This window comes from Branchiostoma lanceolatum, chromosome 8 (assembly GCF_035083965.1).
Source record: "Branchiostoma lanceolatum isolate klBraLanc5 chromosome 8, klBraLanc5.hap2, whole genome shotgun sequence".
Taxonomy (NCBI): Eukaryota; Metazoa; Chordata; class Leptocardii; order Amphioxiformes; family Branchiostomatidae; genus Branchiostoma; species Branchiostoma lanceolatum.
Window position 1 is genome coordinate 9,781,316 of NC_089729.1, and position 17,091 is coordinate 9,798,406.

At 42.5% G+C, this 17,091-nt stretch overlaps 2 protein-coding genes across 2 annotated transcripts; one reads left to right on the forward strand and one right to left on the reverse strand.

The window, feature by feature from the left end:
- The first annotated feature begins 2,609 nt into the window (after positions 1 to 2,609).
- On the forward strand, positions 2,610 to 5,218 carry LOC136440746 (beta-galactoside alpha-2,6-sialyltransferase 1-like). The gene is made up of 3 exons (XM_066436852.1): positions 2,610 to 3,211; positions 3,762 to 4,169; positions 4,467 to 5,218. Exons 1-3 carry the CDS (start codon positions 2,686 to 2,688, stop codon positions 4,703 to 4,705), a joined length of 1,173 nt encoding a protein of 390 aa, XP_066292949.1. The 5' UTR covers positions 2,610 to 2,685; the 3' UTR covers positions 4,706 to 5,218.
- Positions 5,219 to 5,398: 180 nt separating this feature from the next.
- LOC136440747 (uncharacterized) lies at positions 5,399 to 14,913 on the reverse strand. Its single transcript, XM_066436853.1, has 6 exons — positions 14,780 to 14,913; positions 10,136 to 10,272; positions 9,347 to 9,445; positions 8,778 to 8,881; positions 7,229 to 7,384; positions 5,399 to 5,729 (listed from the first exon to the last, which is right to left on the reverse strand). Exons 2-5 carry the CDS (start codon positions 10,231 to 10,233, stop codon positions 7,230 to 7,232), a joined length of 456 nt encoding a protein of 151 aa, XP_066292950.1. The 5' UTR covers positions 10,234 to 10,272; positions 14,780 to 14,913; the 3' UTR covers positions 5,399 to 5,729; position 7,229.
- Positions 14,914 to 17,091: the final 2,178 nt, after the last annotated feature.

Sequence of the window (17,091 nt, forward strand, 5' to 3'; positions counted from 1 at the left end):
ATAAATTGCGTAGGATGTGCAGAGAGCACAGTGTCCTAGTCTGTGCTTCCACTTTCTGACTTCAACGTCTTTTGTGATCAGCGAATGCAAAGGAAAGATGTGTTTTATTTCTTAGAGTATAGCCATGTGATTCCTCAGTGCGCAGGTAGTCTAGAGGAAGGTTGATGACCGGCGCGCGCGGCAGGAAGATCGTCACGGACAGCGTATCGCACCGGAGTGTACCAACTCTCAACTGGAAGGGGTCCGAGGAGAAGTCGGGACATCTCACTTGAGCAGTCAGATTACTGTAGAATGCCTTTATGTAGTTGCATGTGTGCTGTGGTACATGGTACCTCTGTAGTGCCAGGTGGATAAGGTCGTGCGGAACAGAACCAAAGGCGTTTTGTAGATGTAGCCACGCCACGTGGACGGTCTTTGACGAAGATTTTGGAATCCTGATGATTCCATTGAGTACTTATGAATAATCAACACAACCCGTTACTCCCTCCCGAATCTTTTTTGTACTTCACTGTCCATAAATCCGAATTCCTGGCGAGAAACTCTATCATACAGTTTCCAAGAATTGAATGGTACAATGTGGCAGTTGTGCTGATCAATGAGATCAATCTGAAGTTGGCAGGATCATCTGTAGGTCCTGATTTATGGATGCTGATAGTATCTGCAAACTGCCACGACTTGCACAGTTGGTCTTGGCTAATGATATTATTGAATAGGGTGGCAAGAAAGTGGTGTGTTGAAGGGAGGCTTTTGAAAACATCATAGCCTATTCCGTCAGACCCAGGTGTCAACTTGGATTTCTTCTTAGACAACAGGTGCTTTATATCTCGTGGTCTAATTGGTTCACTGTTGAATGGATGGGACACGGTGTCAGCGGTTGGCCCAGTTAACCAGTTTAATGATCCCTGATCAACTGATGGGGCATTTAGCCAATATGTCTCTTTCAAATACTTGTCGAGGCGAGTTTTTAGAAACGTAGGCATTGTTTGTTTCTGTCCGAGTTCGCCCCTCGAGGATTTCTTTGCATATTCATACATATTTTTCTTGTGCAATCTCTCATGATACGTTGTCAGTTTGTCCTGTTGACGTCGCTGGCAGGTGGTCTTGACATAGTTATGCAATCTAATTGACTTAAAGAATTCTATTCTGTCTTGGCTTGTTTACAGAGACCCGTGTGTTACGGAGAGAATGTTTGAATCTCGCTGTAGCTTGTGTTGCCTTAGGGTTGCGTTGTGTATACTCACGAGCTGTCCTTTCTTTTGTCAGTCTAAAAGCCCTTTTCAGTACTAGTGGCCAGGAATTCGTAGATTTCTTGTACAAAGGTCTCACCTGAATCCGCTGCTAAAATCTGATCGTTCGATAGCGCGTGGTGGAGGGGGCGCAGATGGGTGTTAAGGTCTTGGTTTATCGCTGTCCACTGCTGTTTGGTGAGGTCTGGAGCTTTTATACGAGGTCTACACGGTGTCGGCGATGAAATATCAGCTGGTCCGATGCACATGGTGCAGATGCCGGTGGGTTAAACCCTGGGCATCGGAGCATCAAATGAATGGGGCCGGCCCAGTCGCCATCTTGGTTTCCGTATGTTTATTTGTTTGGTTTCTTATAGCTTAAAAAAGTCCCGTTAGTAATGATACATTCCGCTTGTCCTCCGCGATTTCTGCAAGCTCTGGCACTATAGGCCATCGGTTTCATTTCAAGACCAGGACTAGAAACTGATTCACACTGTTAATCTGCTATTACCAGTGATCACAAGTTTGAAAATGATAATGAACATAAACACTAACGTTACATCAATACCAGGAGAGTGAAAATTGAACAAAGAGTCGTGTCTACTAAAAACCTCTAAATTTCGTAACCTGGCCTATGCAGGTAGTGAAAAGGGGAATGTCCAATTTTTGTAATAGGTTCATTGTGTGATTATGATATTCACCTGATAGCCACCACGCATAATCGACAGGCGGAGCTTCCACAAAAGGCACCAGTACTCCTCCTCGATCGGTAACTTATCAATTATTCAAATTCAAATTACAGTAATTCAATTGTTGTCAGGAAATTGCTCGTACAGGCTGTGCATTGAGCCAGGTAGGTAAAAAGCCAGCGCCACCCTGTCAACGTCCTTCGGCCGAATTTGTTGATCACCAGAAGGTCACCAAATCTCAAATTTCAGACTCAAGACGTGGTATCAAAAAGGTACTAGAAATCACTCATACAAAGAGCATCATGTAGGTACGACCAAGGTCATGCATTCATTAAATATAATGTCATTTCTAAAGTTAAAGTTAAAGTGCCCCGGGCGTCTTGAAAATACACATACGGGTGGCGCCCATCTCCATTTATATAGCCCTTGGGCCACACACATTTGTGCAAGTCACTACAGCAGTGGGCTGTTCCGCTGGTAGTGATGTGTGTGTTCAATTGCGGGCGGAGTGAGTGACCATATTCTTTTCCAAATGCTGAGTGCTAAGAAAGTAGTATGTACCATTTTTAAAGTCTTTGGTATGAACTGGCCGGGGTTCGAACTCACGACCTACCGTGCGCAAGGCGAACACTCTACCAACTAGGCCATTGCACCGGCTCTTCTAACGTTGTACCTTTTTTTTCTTTAGGTTGTAGACGCACCAATAAGCTGTTTGGGACCGGGACCATAACTTTCACCCTGGCCCATAAAACTTATCGAAACCTTTGAACATGGAAAAAAAGGCGATGTTCGCCCTCGTCATCTTCTTCTGCATCCTGATCAACATCATGCTCAGGTTCTCTCGCACCAACTTCGTGAGGTCACCGGAATACAGCTTTTTCAACATGCATCCAGTGTACTGCAACAGAACAACCAACTGCACAAATGGAAGTAACTTACCTGATGTACAAACAAACGGCTCGCTTCTGAGTGTTACATCAAAAGTGGTACTTCATGATCTAATATATTCAACCACCGCGCCCTCACCAAAGAATTCGGCCGATACTTTGGCAAACTTGACAGTACAGCGCCACCCGCAGTCAATGCCAAGAACACCTGTGACGAAGACCGATCTCTATTGTCGATTGAAGAAAGTTCGTTTTTCCACCATGACAAGAGCATCACCACCTTTTAATAATCCTGGGGTCAGTCCGTACTTTCCGAAGGAGAGTTTGGAGAATCTGGTTCACTACAACTCGTGTGCTGTGGTCAGCAGCAGTCATGGCCTGAAACTTCACCACTACGGACATGACATAGGTACATTTTCTCTGCTTTTATGTAGTGGTTTTATTGTTCTTTCATTATCTAACTGAAGAAAGAAAATAATACTAAATAGTGTCTAAATATCATGCAATGGCAATAGAAAATACCGAACTAGAATGTACATATGGAAACACAAACAGACAGGCACACCAAAATTTAGACGTGGCATATCTGAAACATACTTAATACTTATGTCAACATAATACAGCAACATTTCACACAGTACGTGCTCAACTACCTAACGTCAACAACAACAGTACCAATCACTTCCTGCCAGACTGCGGGACAAACTTTTGACTGGGCCCAGTCTACCTTCCCATCCTGCCAGTCTCGGGATGCACCATCTCCCCCCTCACATCCTGTCTCTCCACTGTATTCAAATAACTACTGACGCACACCAACACATACAAACAATCAGACAGACACACCTTAAACAGTACATGCTCAAGTCTCGGACACACACAAACAAACTGACACACCAAAAACGATACCACCGTTTTCACGGAGGTAATGACATTTATCTCGATTTTTCTTCTTTTTCCAGACTCTCACGATGCCGTTCTGAGGTTCAACTGTGCTCCGACCGACGGGTTTTCTGTGCATGTCGGCAGTCGCACTGATATCCGGTTGATCAACACGCAGATCCCTCAGAAGACGTGTACGAACGAGTTTTGGGACAGACGCATCAAAATGTTCAACAACGAAACTGTGGTTATCCGCAATTTTGATTCTATTCGTGTGATAAGAGGGAGACTTGATACACGACTGGATAGGTATCGAAGCTTGGACAATTATATACGATACAGAAAGATGTATCCCAATGGGACGATGCATTTTATACAAAGACCTAATTTCGGGACGGATGTACAGAAAGAACTTACGCGATTTTGCAAGGAGACGACAGACTGCAAGCCCGGCAGGTCCAGAAAGAGTCCAAGCTCCGGATCACTTGGTAAGCTGACTTCAAACTTGAGGTATATTCTGTAACTTCCGGTGTCACGTTAAAGTTGGGAGTTATTTTCCAACTTTTTCAGGGATACTTCAGGATTCCCTATGTACCTTTATTTTGGGCGTTGTCATAATGTATGTACTTGATATTCTGAAGATTCTGATGAGATTTCAAATTTACTGTGTCAGTTTGAATGTCAAGTAAGTTGAAGTAACCCACGTTAAACCTGGTTCAAATGGAATGTAAACTGACGGCCAGGGCCACACCTTTAACTGACGTATCGTACCCCCCTCCCCACAGGAGTGATAATGATGCTGCATCTGTGCGACTGGGTCTACACCTATGAGATGGTCCCGTCCACCGTGAACAGAACGCGCCTGGCTTACTACTACAATGAGACCATAAACATGAGCACCGTGCATCACTCCATCAACACGGAGAGAGAGTACTGGAAGGCGCTGACTGTGACGTCACTAGAGGAGGTGGAGAGAACGGGGGTGGCGGTGTTACAGGGGTTGTCTCAGCACAACTGTACATAACTCCTCTAGTTCTTTGAGCGCGTTTGTGTTTTTAGTCATGATGGATTCACATTATGCTTTCCGTGAACGACAGCTTGTAGACAACGTGTACATAATTGGCTTGGATAGCCCATATGATACTTGGGAATAGTTGTGGATGTCGTTCCCCCTAGCCTGTGACGCTGGTGTGTTACACCGAAGGGCGGTTATACCGGCTATACATATACAGATGATGGACTTATGTTAGTTTTTTGGTGGATTTTTATAAAGGGATTCTGAAGAGATGCAAGATAGAATGCGACAGTATCACGTGGCATCTCTGTCACCATTACCGCGGTTTTGTACTTGTCATTAGGCAGTCTAATACTTGTGTCTACCGTTTTCATTTCTTTGTCTTGTTTGTTGATCGAGTCATCTGACTCGCTAAAGACAGTTTTATCAGCATCTCAAAGTTTATCCACTACAGTTTCATCCAATTGGATGGCAGGTATCTTTAGAAATCTATTTGATAAATCTCATATTAGATATTGTAAACTTGTGTTTCCTGATGTATGTTCGAATACATTTGTGTTGCATGTACTTATTGATAACGTATTTGTGCCGAGATTGTGGGCGTTGTGAGCGATATACTATATAACAGCAGCAAATCTTAGCACTTGAAAAGCCGTCAAGATAACAAATTGAATGCGATGACACAAAAATCTGCTGCTCGTGTTTATTTTTGAAAGAACCAAGATGAAAGAAAGATGCACAAGAATACAACGTCGTACCGACACAAACAAAAGAGGCACAGTTTGATAGGTAGATAGATATAGCAATGAGCCGAAAGGCATGATTGGATCCTACGACTACTACATCGATAATATCTGCTGCTCATCAAGCGTTCGGAGGTAGGCTAAGCTCAGATGGGAGAAGCTGCGGCAGTGCCTGGTTTTGCTTGTCATCTCCTGCAGCTCATGAGTGGGTGGTAGAGGGCGCTGTTGAGTTGCTCTCGGGTGAAATGCAACCAGCAACGTTTACAGCGTGGTCTTGTGGATCCACTGAGCTGTGAAGAGAAGGAACAGAATGTTAATTCAAAGCTTACAACGCGGTGTGTGGGTGCATTCTCACTGCATGTGATGTGGCCATGGAAGGAATCACGACCCGAGACTTCGTTCTGGACTTATAAATATTTGTATATTTCATCAGCATTTTTCTTCCTTGTAAGATATACTCCACTCAAAACGTTACGGCAATGGATGTCACATAAGGAAGGAAACGGACGAGAATAGAGCCTGTCAAGAAAGAACTGCTGTTTTGCCTTGCGTTTTTAATCAGTGTTGTCCCTTCACACCAGACGGTGATCACTGGGCGTCCGCACACAGACCCCAAGTAGATTTGTGTGACCCGTGATTTCATCTAAAGATTTAAAAATATGATTCAAAAGACAACAAAATACACAAAATGTAAAATAATCCTTTCTTTATCCATGAAATTGGCTGAGCGACCTGTCAAATCTTTGGTCGTTCAGTGGTAGCAGCCTCTAGTGGAAAGGGGGTGTAAGGGGTGAAAATTTATAAAGTCAATTGTCAAGAAACTTTGCCAACAGCTCTGTCATTACCGTCGCCAGTCCAATGACAGTGTACAAAAGAAACCCCAGCAATTACTGTTTTTCGCCTTGACGTTCTACGCAGTCGTCTCCCCATGTTATTCCAACACAAATTCAGACCTTCGGGCAGTTACCATTGGCCAAGATCAAAGGATCTGCCATGGTACATCATTAGTAGTGTAATGGCAAGGACAAATGCTGCGGGCTGTTGAGAAGCTGCACAAAGCGGATTAGAAACAGTCTCATACTTGAATGAAGCGCGCTGGAATGGCAAAATTACCCAAGCTCGTCCTATAAAAGTGATGATAACGATTGAACAGGTGGGAGGGAGGATATGGGACACACGTAGGACAGTCGTAATAGAGGCAATTAGGATTGTGTGGATAGGAAATATCCGTATTACATTTTGTGTGTGGGGGGGGGGGGGGCTTTTAACGTACAGAAATCGAGAGGCTGGAATATACGCTTAAGCAATGGTTCGGCATGACAGATACTTGTATGAAAACTATGTAGAAGACATACACGAATGTTTCGTTCAACAGTTCATTGTGATACAATGTCTTAAATGCAGTTCATATGCAGATGACACCAGTTTTAGATCATTCCACTGAAGAGAATACAACTAGAGTACGGAAATTGAATGAAACCATAAAGAAGTCTGTATCTGACAAGAAAGACTAGAATATACACGTACACGGTCTTTTTAGTTAAACATTGCTGTTAAGAAAATCAAACCAAAGAAATTACTTCTTCGGCTGCAAACTTAACCTAAAACAAAAACTTGTTAATACGCGACTCATGCGGACTTGCATATACGAACAAGTGTGACAGGGCCCTTAGATCAGCCATTGTTGATCGCACACGCAATGGCAACGGATACAAACAACAGTTTTTACACAACGACATGCAAACATGTTCATGCGTCAAACAACGCTACTAAGAGAGGTGGTGCTGACCCTATGGAAGCTGCACTTTCTGGTTGAGGATGAGTTCCACCAGGTCGCCGACCTGCAGGTAGTTGCTGTCCTTCTTGTTTGACGTCCAGGAGAATTTGTAGGCGTGGTTGTCCACGTCAAGGTCTGCCGCGCGTTTCCTGCCTGAAGACTTGCCACCTTGTTAGAAACAAATAAATAAATAAACAAACAATGAAATAGATACACAAAACACAGAAGGTCATAATTATTTTATCAGCAAGCAGTCAGTGAATAAATGTTATGCATCAGTGGACTAAGTTATTGAGATATTGACATTGGTAATACATCTGATGAGCAGAATATTATTTGCCTTCGGGATGTCATATCATGTTCAGACGACATGCCCTCATAACGACATAGCCTGCTAACCGGAATGGGGAGGGGGGGCGATACCAACTTCCAACCTTTAACCCAGTGCTGACGTTACACCTGCATAGAGCCACGCGTCCGGAGCGATTGAGTCAGACAGGTAAAGAGGACTGAGCGGTGCAGTCGAAAATTCCAATGAGCCCAGTTTTTTTAGTTGGAGAACAGTTTATTTCTTCATAACCTCCTAATTCGTTTGCACTGATAACGATAGATGCATGTTGGCCTAAAATAACCGCGATGTTCAGTGGCAAACCGCCAAATAGATTGACATGTATCTTCCAGTTGATTCCAATGACTCTTATGTTCATAAAGGGGACAAAAGGGTTATAAAGCGCGTTTATTGTACGTATTCCTTGCAGTCATCGCTTCAAACGATCAATTTGATAGAAACGGTAGATATAACAGCGAAACAGGAAGGCTAGCAGTCCCCAGGGGATCACTGGCGGAGTTGTTGCGTGGGGCTGCCGAACTATGTTCAATTGCAATTATATCGCTTTATCTTCCTTTGTACCCAATCAGTAGGCAGCACGCCTATCGCTTCGCTAGATTTCTACGCTATACACTGGATATATATGTCATGGTACTGTAGAGATTACTATCTGGTAGGATCGGCAATTCTACCGGTAGAGATCCCAATGGGAGTCCTTTCGAAAGGAATGTGTTAGGGTGGTCTCCCAATTATAAATCCTAAATATCAATTTAATCCATTTATCTAAGCTTTAAAAATCTGTCTTTTAATGGAATTACTTTAAATCTACAGACTCCGATCGGCATCTCTACCGGCAGGATCATCGATTGCAGTCTCTACCTAAGCGGCTGCATTGCTTATGTACTTAAAAGTATAAGCAACTCTGAATCCATAACGCTCTAGTAACATCCCCATTTCACTAGGACGGCGACCTCGCTGTGACGGAGCGATTTGAGAGAGCGCTCAACGAATTTGAAAGATCTACAAAAATGATCTCTTGACGCGTTGTGCGTTTTGTCGTCATTTGCAATCAGACTTTAAATTTTGCATGACATTCCAATAATGAAGTCAAGGATTACACAAATCCAGTTTAGGTCGCATGCAGCGAGATAGAGGGACCACCGTCTAATGGAATGCGGTACCTAACTTCGTACGAGAGGTAGATCGGCTTGACATAACCGACGAGAAACGCACCTGTGATGTCATCCAGGATGGCTTTCAGCGCGTGCAACCTCCCCAGTTTGTACACGTTCTTGCTCTTGGCGTTCGACATGACAGCCTCAGCCATCCGCTTGTCCCTGAACAAAAACGTAGATTGATCAACACCAAAGAGAACGAAAGCCTGGCGTAAAACTACGGAAAGGAAACAAACATCCACGTGTGTGAGATATGCTCTGACTGGCTTCGGCGGCGTGAAGTTACTGCACAGAACTCACCGCCGGACACCATCACTTGAAAATTAAACGAATTAGTATTCAGAAAAAATAAGGGATTAATACTTCTGTAAAACCTTCTGCGTCTGCATAAGTAAAATTACTTTCTACGAAGGAAAACAGAACTTTTCTTTCTCTTGCACAAACACGCATTGACAAAAGCCATACGTTAGCGGAGAGGCCCGTAACCCCTTCCAATAACAATATACACTGCTAGCATGCTACAGAAACAGACCTATGTGCTATGTAATATGAGAATAGCAACAGCAAGAACTATTTCCTTTGAAAATTGCCTGGGATATTCTAGACTGGAAAAGATTGCGCCCTTACTCTTCCTCCTGGTACAGCGGCATCATCTCCTCCGTCACGGCGTTCTCCTGACCGGGGTACCCGAAGTCCAGGAAGCCGGCCAGCCTGGTTCTCTCGGTCCTGCAGGTCGGACAGGCAGATTCGTGGGTTAAGTCGTGAAAGGGATCAGCTGAACACACTTAAGTCTTGAATGGATAAATGAATAGGTGGTTTACGTGGTGATAAATGAATGATTTTGTTGCTCAACAATTGCATCGGTGACAATGTATGACAATGCACACAGCATAATTTATAATCTAGGCCTATTTTTCAACAATTCTAATTACATCTTTATTATATCGAATAAAACGTGCAGTAATGACTAAACGGAACTATTCTAGATATCATATTGCGTATTTCTAGGCTACTTTGCGACTGTGCATTCGTCAAATCTCATTTAGGAATAGTACAGTTTCTTTTTTTGCATAGCGTTATGAATGTATTGGCCTAAGTGAATAGATATGACAATTTTTGCATAATGTTGCAACCGTCAGGTTCGTCTCGGAAAATGCTTCTGGAAAATGTCTTCGTATAAAGATAGAGACAACGGCAAATGCATTGGTGAGTTTTCACAAATTGAACGTAGCTTGCAGCTTCCAAGACCGAAAACCTGTTTACGACAGTAGTCGTACAATCGGAACATGACATTACAAAATTGTAGCAGTGGCTAGTACAGCAAAGTAATGATAGAAAATCTTCCTAGGAGGCATGAAGATGGAACTGTATTGAGTGGACATAAATGTGAGGTTGAGCGTAGAGGAATATCTGTACCTTGTGTTCGGGTTTTCGTAGCTCGGCGCCGCGTCCAGACAGGCGCAGCAGGCCAGTAGCACCAGTGTGAAGAGAAGAAGCACAACTTTACCCTCCATGTTTCCTCTTTGGCGTTCCTTGAGCTTTTGCGGGCTGTCCTACCAAGCGCAGATAAAAAAGGAGTGGGCATAATTATATAATCACTCGGTGACGCAGTTGCACAAACTGGGGACATGCGAGAATAACTGCGTACTTTGAGAAAGGACCATCGTCACTCCTGGTGGAACGATTTGTCCTTCCTGTGAAGGGAAGGATTCTGACGTCATACAGATAATGATGTGCGCACACGGAAGTCCGTTGACGCTCCTAAACGGTTTCCGACGGATGGCAATGACAGGTGTTCTTACACATTCAAAGAAAGTTTTCTTGAGAACTTCAAATGGCTGTCTTCGCCATGTGTGTCACTACTTTTGAAGTTACTCTTTTTAACGAATGTATGACGTTACAAGTCGGTACATGTAATGTTACGTTTCTGGCTGCTTTAACAGATATGCTTACAAACTTAAACACACCGGTGGTCAGAATGAGTGCAGTTCAAACAGGTCTGTTGGATATCGTCTAAACTCGATAATCTGACCCTGTATTCATTACTCTCATGATGAAGTCGGAAATGTGCAGAAACGTTCACATATAAATTTCCTCGTGTTTTGTACGTGTGGTGAGCTTAGATGACTGTGTCATGGCGCCATGACTTCACATATATTCGTCTTATGTTGTCTTAGTCTATACCAGACAGGTACCACAATAACCCTGACGAAACATGTAGAATGGCAACAGCACTCTCATGACTCTTTTTGTAGGTTAATTTCAACACATATAGAAAACCGGACAACCTCTATTGTTCATCACCCGAAGATCTTGTCCGGCACAGATGAGGAACTTCACGGAAAAGTATTCAAAATTTGACCATGTCAAAGAGCAAGATAAACGTACAACTCAATGGTTTTTAAAATCAGAATCTGGAGAGTTGACACTGACAGCGCGAGGAACGAAACGCTGGGTGGAGGCATTTGGGGGACCTGTAGAGTTCAGCAACCGAAATGATCTACGCAGATATCTCATGACACATGGGTTCAAGCTGAGCCAAGTGATACCCAGTAGTAGTAATAGACGTTAAGCATGGACAACAACAACAACAGTAAAGACACGACCAGAACAGTCAATAGTTTGAGTCTGAGAAAATTTCCGCCTAGCTCAATCACCTATAGGAATACTTTAGAGGGAATAGCAAATGGCGCATCTTGATCAGTTTCGTGAAATCTAGAAACATCTCCAACTGCACATGTACATGTCATGTGAAACCTGCTGGGATAAGCGGAATGGCGGAACCCAACATGGCTTTCATACCGATAATGTACAAATGGATGGAAGCAGCAGGGGCAAGCAGCCGGGCTATCCGCAGGGAATGTGTGGTCTTCACCTCGAATTGGTGAAATTAAAAGACAAAACAGGGTGAAGAAACGCCGGCAAGGGTTAAGAGAAAAACAATATCTTCTGCATCGTCATACTGAATGTCGAAATCTGTAGGGTAGGAAGCTAAATTTAGAAGTCTAGCTTTGCTGACAGAACATAAACTTAAATTGCGTAGGACTTGAAACGGCTCTGTGTAACAAAATATGCAATAGCCAAAGGGGAGTAAAGATGAAAGGAATATTTTTGAAATATTTTTAAAAGCGTCTGATCCTAACGACTTCCAACTTTGATACATTGTACCTTACTTGAGCTTCAGCAACAATACTTTGGAATAGTCTATTAAGCCCGATAAGCATCCAGAAGAAATGAAGACGATTACTTAGTAAAAAGCTTGTGAATATTCCACTTTGACGATATTTTAAGGTGAAAGTAATAAAATTGCCTCGGCCCGATTTGGTTTTGTGGGTTCCTAATGTACAGTTATATCCATGGAATCACCTAACTTCCCATTACATGGCTAACAGCTCACTTTTATAGCTCTCTACCGTTGACGGTTCTTCTGTGGTTGTCACAATCTTATCACATAATAGGCCTGTGGGCAGTTTTGCGTCATTCCAATGACCACAACAACGCCCTTGAGTCCATAATTCTGACAAATGTGCCCGATTCTTTCCTTTTAAATCGCGGAGCATGGGAAGTGGTGGTGAACGAAGCAGCTAGCGGACGATAGAAGGAAGCAACAAATTTCTTTGAATTCCTGGAAAATGGTATGGAGTATACGTTATCATCCGTTCTTACCAAATGTGCCAAAGCTGTGCGACGCATTCTCCTCACGCATCGTCTAAATCGTTTGAAGTCGAACTTACATGAGCTGGATGTTTTGTCAGCCCAGACTACTTGTCACACAGCTTCACGGATGGGAGATTTATTTCGTAGCCTTGAGACAGAAGTAGTGATGACACATATTATATCATGCATTCGTCTTTTCACTGGTGATCTAGGGTTCGGCTGAAATCAATAAAGCACTCGTCGTCATACTGACCATATAGACGTAGCTTGCGAAAAGACGTTCTCGACATCTCTGCGCTCCCCAGGATAGCAAAGTTTTCATTCGGACATTTCGCTAATTAGGTTGCTGTTAGGCAACACACAAGGCGTCATGATTAAAAGATATGGCCATGGTCTCATCGGCCCCGTTATATGCTCTTACTTATATACATTAAGCTTTAAGTAATTGGCGAATCAATCTTTGGAGCTCCTCTTAAACTTTGTAACCTTTTAAACTTCTAAGCCTTTGACTTTAAAACTTAGTATCACAATTTGGCTTTCTGTTATACTGCCTCCATTGTTCTTGGTCGAAGATTGAGTACCCAGTTATGACATGTCAAAAAAATAATTGATGACGGTACAAAAGTCAAAAGCGTCGGAATCTCTTGCAGCCGTCTCGTTTCAGCCGTTTCTACGTTTCGTCTTACACTGACCTGTCTTAACGGCAAACTTTATAGGTCACTTGGTTCCAGTCCTTTTCATCGGCTGAAGATTGATTCACCAATTATGATATAGTATAACAATTACAGTTAATAGGAAATCATTTAAACGCCCCAGAATCTCTTGCATTGATATTAATGTTTATCCTTGTATTGTGAATACAAAGAACAGAATTCAAAAATGCAACTGTAAGATGTAGACAGCTGCTAACTACTCAACATTTGCAAACTCAATGCATTTCTCTTTGTGTTTGGACCACCATCTGTTACGTATATCATCGTTGTATGTGGTCATGCTGCAGCACATTTAGCAGAACCATGGAACCAGTATGATCGCCCAAAAGGCAATTTGCATGTTGAAACCGTTGTGGTTGCGTTTAAATCTTGATGGCTGAACTAAGAGGAATGCAGAGCAATAAATATTTAATTTCAGTGCAGTTTATGCACCGATATTTGAAAAGTGTTGATGTAACATAATACATGTACATTCGCCACCGTTCTTTCTAGTGGTTAAAACCCCATCTCAAATTTGGATGCACGTATAATGAACTTGGTATGTTGAATGTAATTGTTGGCGTCACTCAAGCTGTAACTTTACAGTTGGCCATATTGTAAAGACGTTCTGTACTATCTACGTTTTGTATTTACTGAGTAAAGTTTTTTTTTATGAAAAGAAAAATCCAACTGGCACTGAGAGAGTACAGTAAGCATTTGCGAAGGCAACGCAAATCATGTCACAATAACAAAATGTTATTCTTTCTGAAAGATGAACACGGCACTACCGGAGCTTGGGCTGTCTCTGTTTAAACGAACATCATGAGATATTCACTGTGTACATTGCGTTAAGTGTTCTGGAGGACTGGAGATGTTTTATCCATGGCCATGGGTTGGTTACAAATGTGTACCAACCAAATAGTCGCAGCTGCTGCCCCATTATGTTTGAACAATGTGATGTTCAGATAACACTAACCACTGCAGTTCCATAGCGTCTAGCCCTCCGACAATCATGTGCGCGATCGCAACTATGATCTTGCCAAGCCTATCTTCGACCACACTGCTTGTCTTTGCGTTCTGAACTACATGTAGCATTGCCGCCATGTGTTGTGGAAACCTTCTCTTGGCATTGTGCAAATGAGTCAGAATAGAGACTTGTTTGGTACTAAAGAAATTAATTCAATCTTAGTAACTAACGAAAGACAAATCATGAAAATGTAATGATCTGCAGTTATATGTTAAGGGTTGAAAATTCTAAAGTAAAGTACATGTATACTATAAACGTCTCTTCGACAAAACACCGGTCCGTCCGTTTTTGTCATATCGTCATTGGGAAATTTGTATATATCCAATTAAAGTCCGCTTTTATATTACATGAAGCGGTCTGCTTAGAGCTCCATAAGATAACAACATAGTTACAGATGCAAAATAAAGTCTGCAGCAGTATTGGGCATCCAGCTACCTGTTGAGGCGGCCTGAGAGACGCATGCAAAGTGTCGCGCTGAAAGCAAGTTAATTCATGCCAAAAGAGCGCGTATACTATGAAACCTGATTCATAACTACTATTTCTAAAAAAAAGATATATATATATATTAATATTTGACCAGCCCAAGCAATTAACTCTCCTGAAGAAAAAAAAACGCACAGAGGAACTGAAAACATATTTTCAAAGATTGTTAGTACAGAAATAGGTGACAAGACGAAAACTCACCTGTTGGTTGTCTCAAACCCGACGAGGGAACACACTCCAAGCTTGTGAGGCCGAAAGGCAGAAACTCGCGCCTTTTTATGGCAGCCGCTCTTCTCGTTTCCTACGTTTGCCGAATCCCGGTTGTCTCCGTTGCAATTACTTCCGTTGACTCTCCACTTCGTGTTTTAAACGGCGGAAAGCCTTCCAGATATGCCCTGGCCTGTATCTAAGGAGACAAAGGAACGTTGCTGCCGACTACGTCCGACCACATGTTGCGTGCAGGAACTAGGGTGGAGAGGCTGCTGCTCCCTCAAGGGATGGTCCACTACATACTCATCATACGCAGTCAGCTTAGGGTGTCTGATGTATTGTGTTTTAGTATTGCTAAGATTTGGTCTGGTCCAATTTCTTCTGAACAAAATTAAACAAATAATCTTATATGTATTGTGTTGCTTCTGTGTAAAAAAAAGGTTATTTAAAAAATCACTGCTTTTAAGCAGTTAGGTGTGCTTATTGTGTTCATTGAGGTGCTATAGTATAATTTAGCCAAAGGCTGATCCTCCAGCGTTTGATTAAAAAAAAGATATAAAGACATACGGATTTCAGGGTTAAAAGAAACATACAGATAACACTTAAAATAAGAGTTCAAGTGGCCAAAGAAAGATTCAGAATCTACTGGCATCTTCTAATTTCTGCTGACAAAATCACAAATTTCATGCATGCAAATTCAACAAGAGAATAGAACAAGACAACACAAGAAAACACTCGAGGCATACCACGATGCGTGCCCTGGGAGCTGTACTACGATCAACTATACCGTGTAACCAAGAAGCTAACTTTTCTCGTCCCGAACTTGTCTGCTGATGAACAGTGGATAATCCCTACCATGTTAAAGCTTTCAAAACCAATAAACGATCCATAAATCGTAAATTACAGCATCTCTCAGAAATGTGGCCATCTCTTAAGCAGTAAGATTGGTTTCCTGGACACCGAGGAATCACAGCGGCTCTTTCAACAATCGTTAAACTAATGTAGTAAAGGGACTTTTGATAGGTTGAAGGAGAATGACATTTGCTACTCTGGAGGAGAAAAAGGTCTATCACACAGAGCGAAACATGCCAGACAAGAAAGAATCTACTCCCCGTGGAGTTTATGCCTTTCATCACATGCATTCCGGCTGCCTTGAATCCTTTTCCTTGAGATAACACCACATGGTGGTTTGTACTTAATGATTTCCCAGTGGTCTGGAGATCAAGTGTCAGTACTAGAAGTACAAAGACAAGAACAGTCGAGGCCGTCATTCCTCTGTCGCTTTCATGTGCCATCCTGTACCTAAATGCGCACGTTGATATCAAGAATGAAAAGGGAATATCTCAAAGGGGAACCGTCGGCAAAATGAGAGGACAATCTGGAATGTTTGGCATTGACGCTGTTTATCTGAGATAAGCGTAGGGTTTCCCAGATGAAGTTTCTTGAGTGAAAAGCATCGCTTCAGTTTCGTCGTAAAAGTTGTTTTTCAATCCACATTCAATTAGATTGATATGGAAGACGTATATCTGAGGAGCCTCTGAATTTGAGCGTAAAGTTTTGGTAAATTTTCTCTTTGCTGCTGTGTCTTCCGTGCGTCGTTACAATTAGTTCCGGCGCCAAGCCAAACTGCGTGGAGTACTGCTGGCACAATGGCCCGCCGCCCACGATGCACCGGTCCGTGTTGTGTAACTCCCCATTTAAACTAAAAGTAATGACCATCTCCAGCAACCCACGCGACGTAGTCCATGGGGTTTCTTGAATGCGCACCGATAGGTGGCATCGGTAAATTGTACGGATCACCATGCACCAGGAACCTTGCCCTTGGTCATAAGATATCTTTGCTCCATGGCAGTGGAAGCCTCCATCAAACTACATTTAGATTTAGTAGTAGTAAGACTTGTGGCATGGTGGACGTTTTCTGCCGTTGTCCGCATGCATACACAGGGCATCAGATGTATATACTTTTGATACTTATCTGCTTTTCAACTATGTCTTGAAGTGTCATTTTCACTTTAAATATCCAAGTCTTCTTCCTTAGAAGTGAAGTTGATCGTAGTCATTTGTGTTGCCTGAATAATAGATTGAAGGAAGGAGAAAAAATATGTGAAGGAGAGAAAAAAGTCACCAGAGTTGGAAAACACGCCGAAACGTAATTGTAAAACTATTCAAAATTCCGTTTCAGCGTTTCAAGATAATTTCCCTTGACGTGCGCGTGCGAAACTGTATTTATTTATTTATTCATTTGTTCGGTTCGGCATGTTTCAAGGGTTACCCAACTAGCCAGAGGCTATTACTAATAGAGA

Coding starts and splice junctions, on each gene's coding strand:
- LOC136440746 (XM_066436852.1), top strand. CDS start 2,686: ATGGAAAAAAAGGCGATGTTCGCCCTCGTCATCTTCTTCTGCATCCTG. Junction 3,212..3,761: donor CCACTACGGACATGACATAG/GTACATTTTCTC, acceptor TTCTTTTTCCAG/ACTCTCACGATGCCGTTCTG. Junction 4,170..4,466: donor TCCAAGCTCCGGATCACTTG/GTAAGCTGACTT, acceptor CCCTCCCCACAG/GAGTGATAATGATGCTGCAT.
- LOC136440747 (XM_066436853.1), bottom strand. CDS start 10,233: ATGGAGGGTAAAGTTGTGCTTCTTCTCTTCACACTGGTGCTACTGGCC. Junction 8,882..9,346: donor CCGCTGTACCAGGAGGAAGA/GTAAGGGCGCAA, acceptor GTTTTTGTTCAG/GGACAAGCGGATGGCTGAGG. Junction 7,385..8,777: donor CATCCTGGATGACATCACAG/GTGCGTTTCTCG, acceptor GTTTCTAACAAG/GTGGCAAGTCTTCAGGCAGG.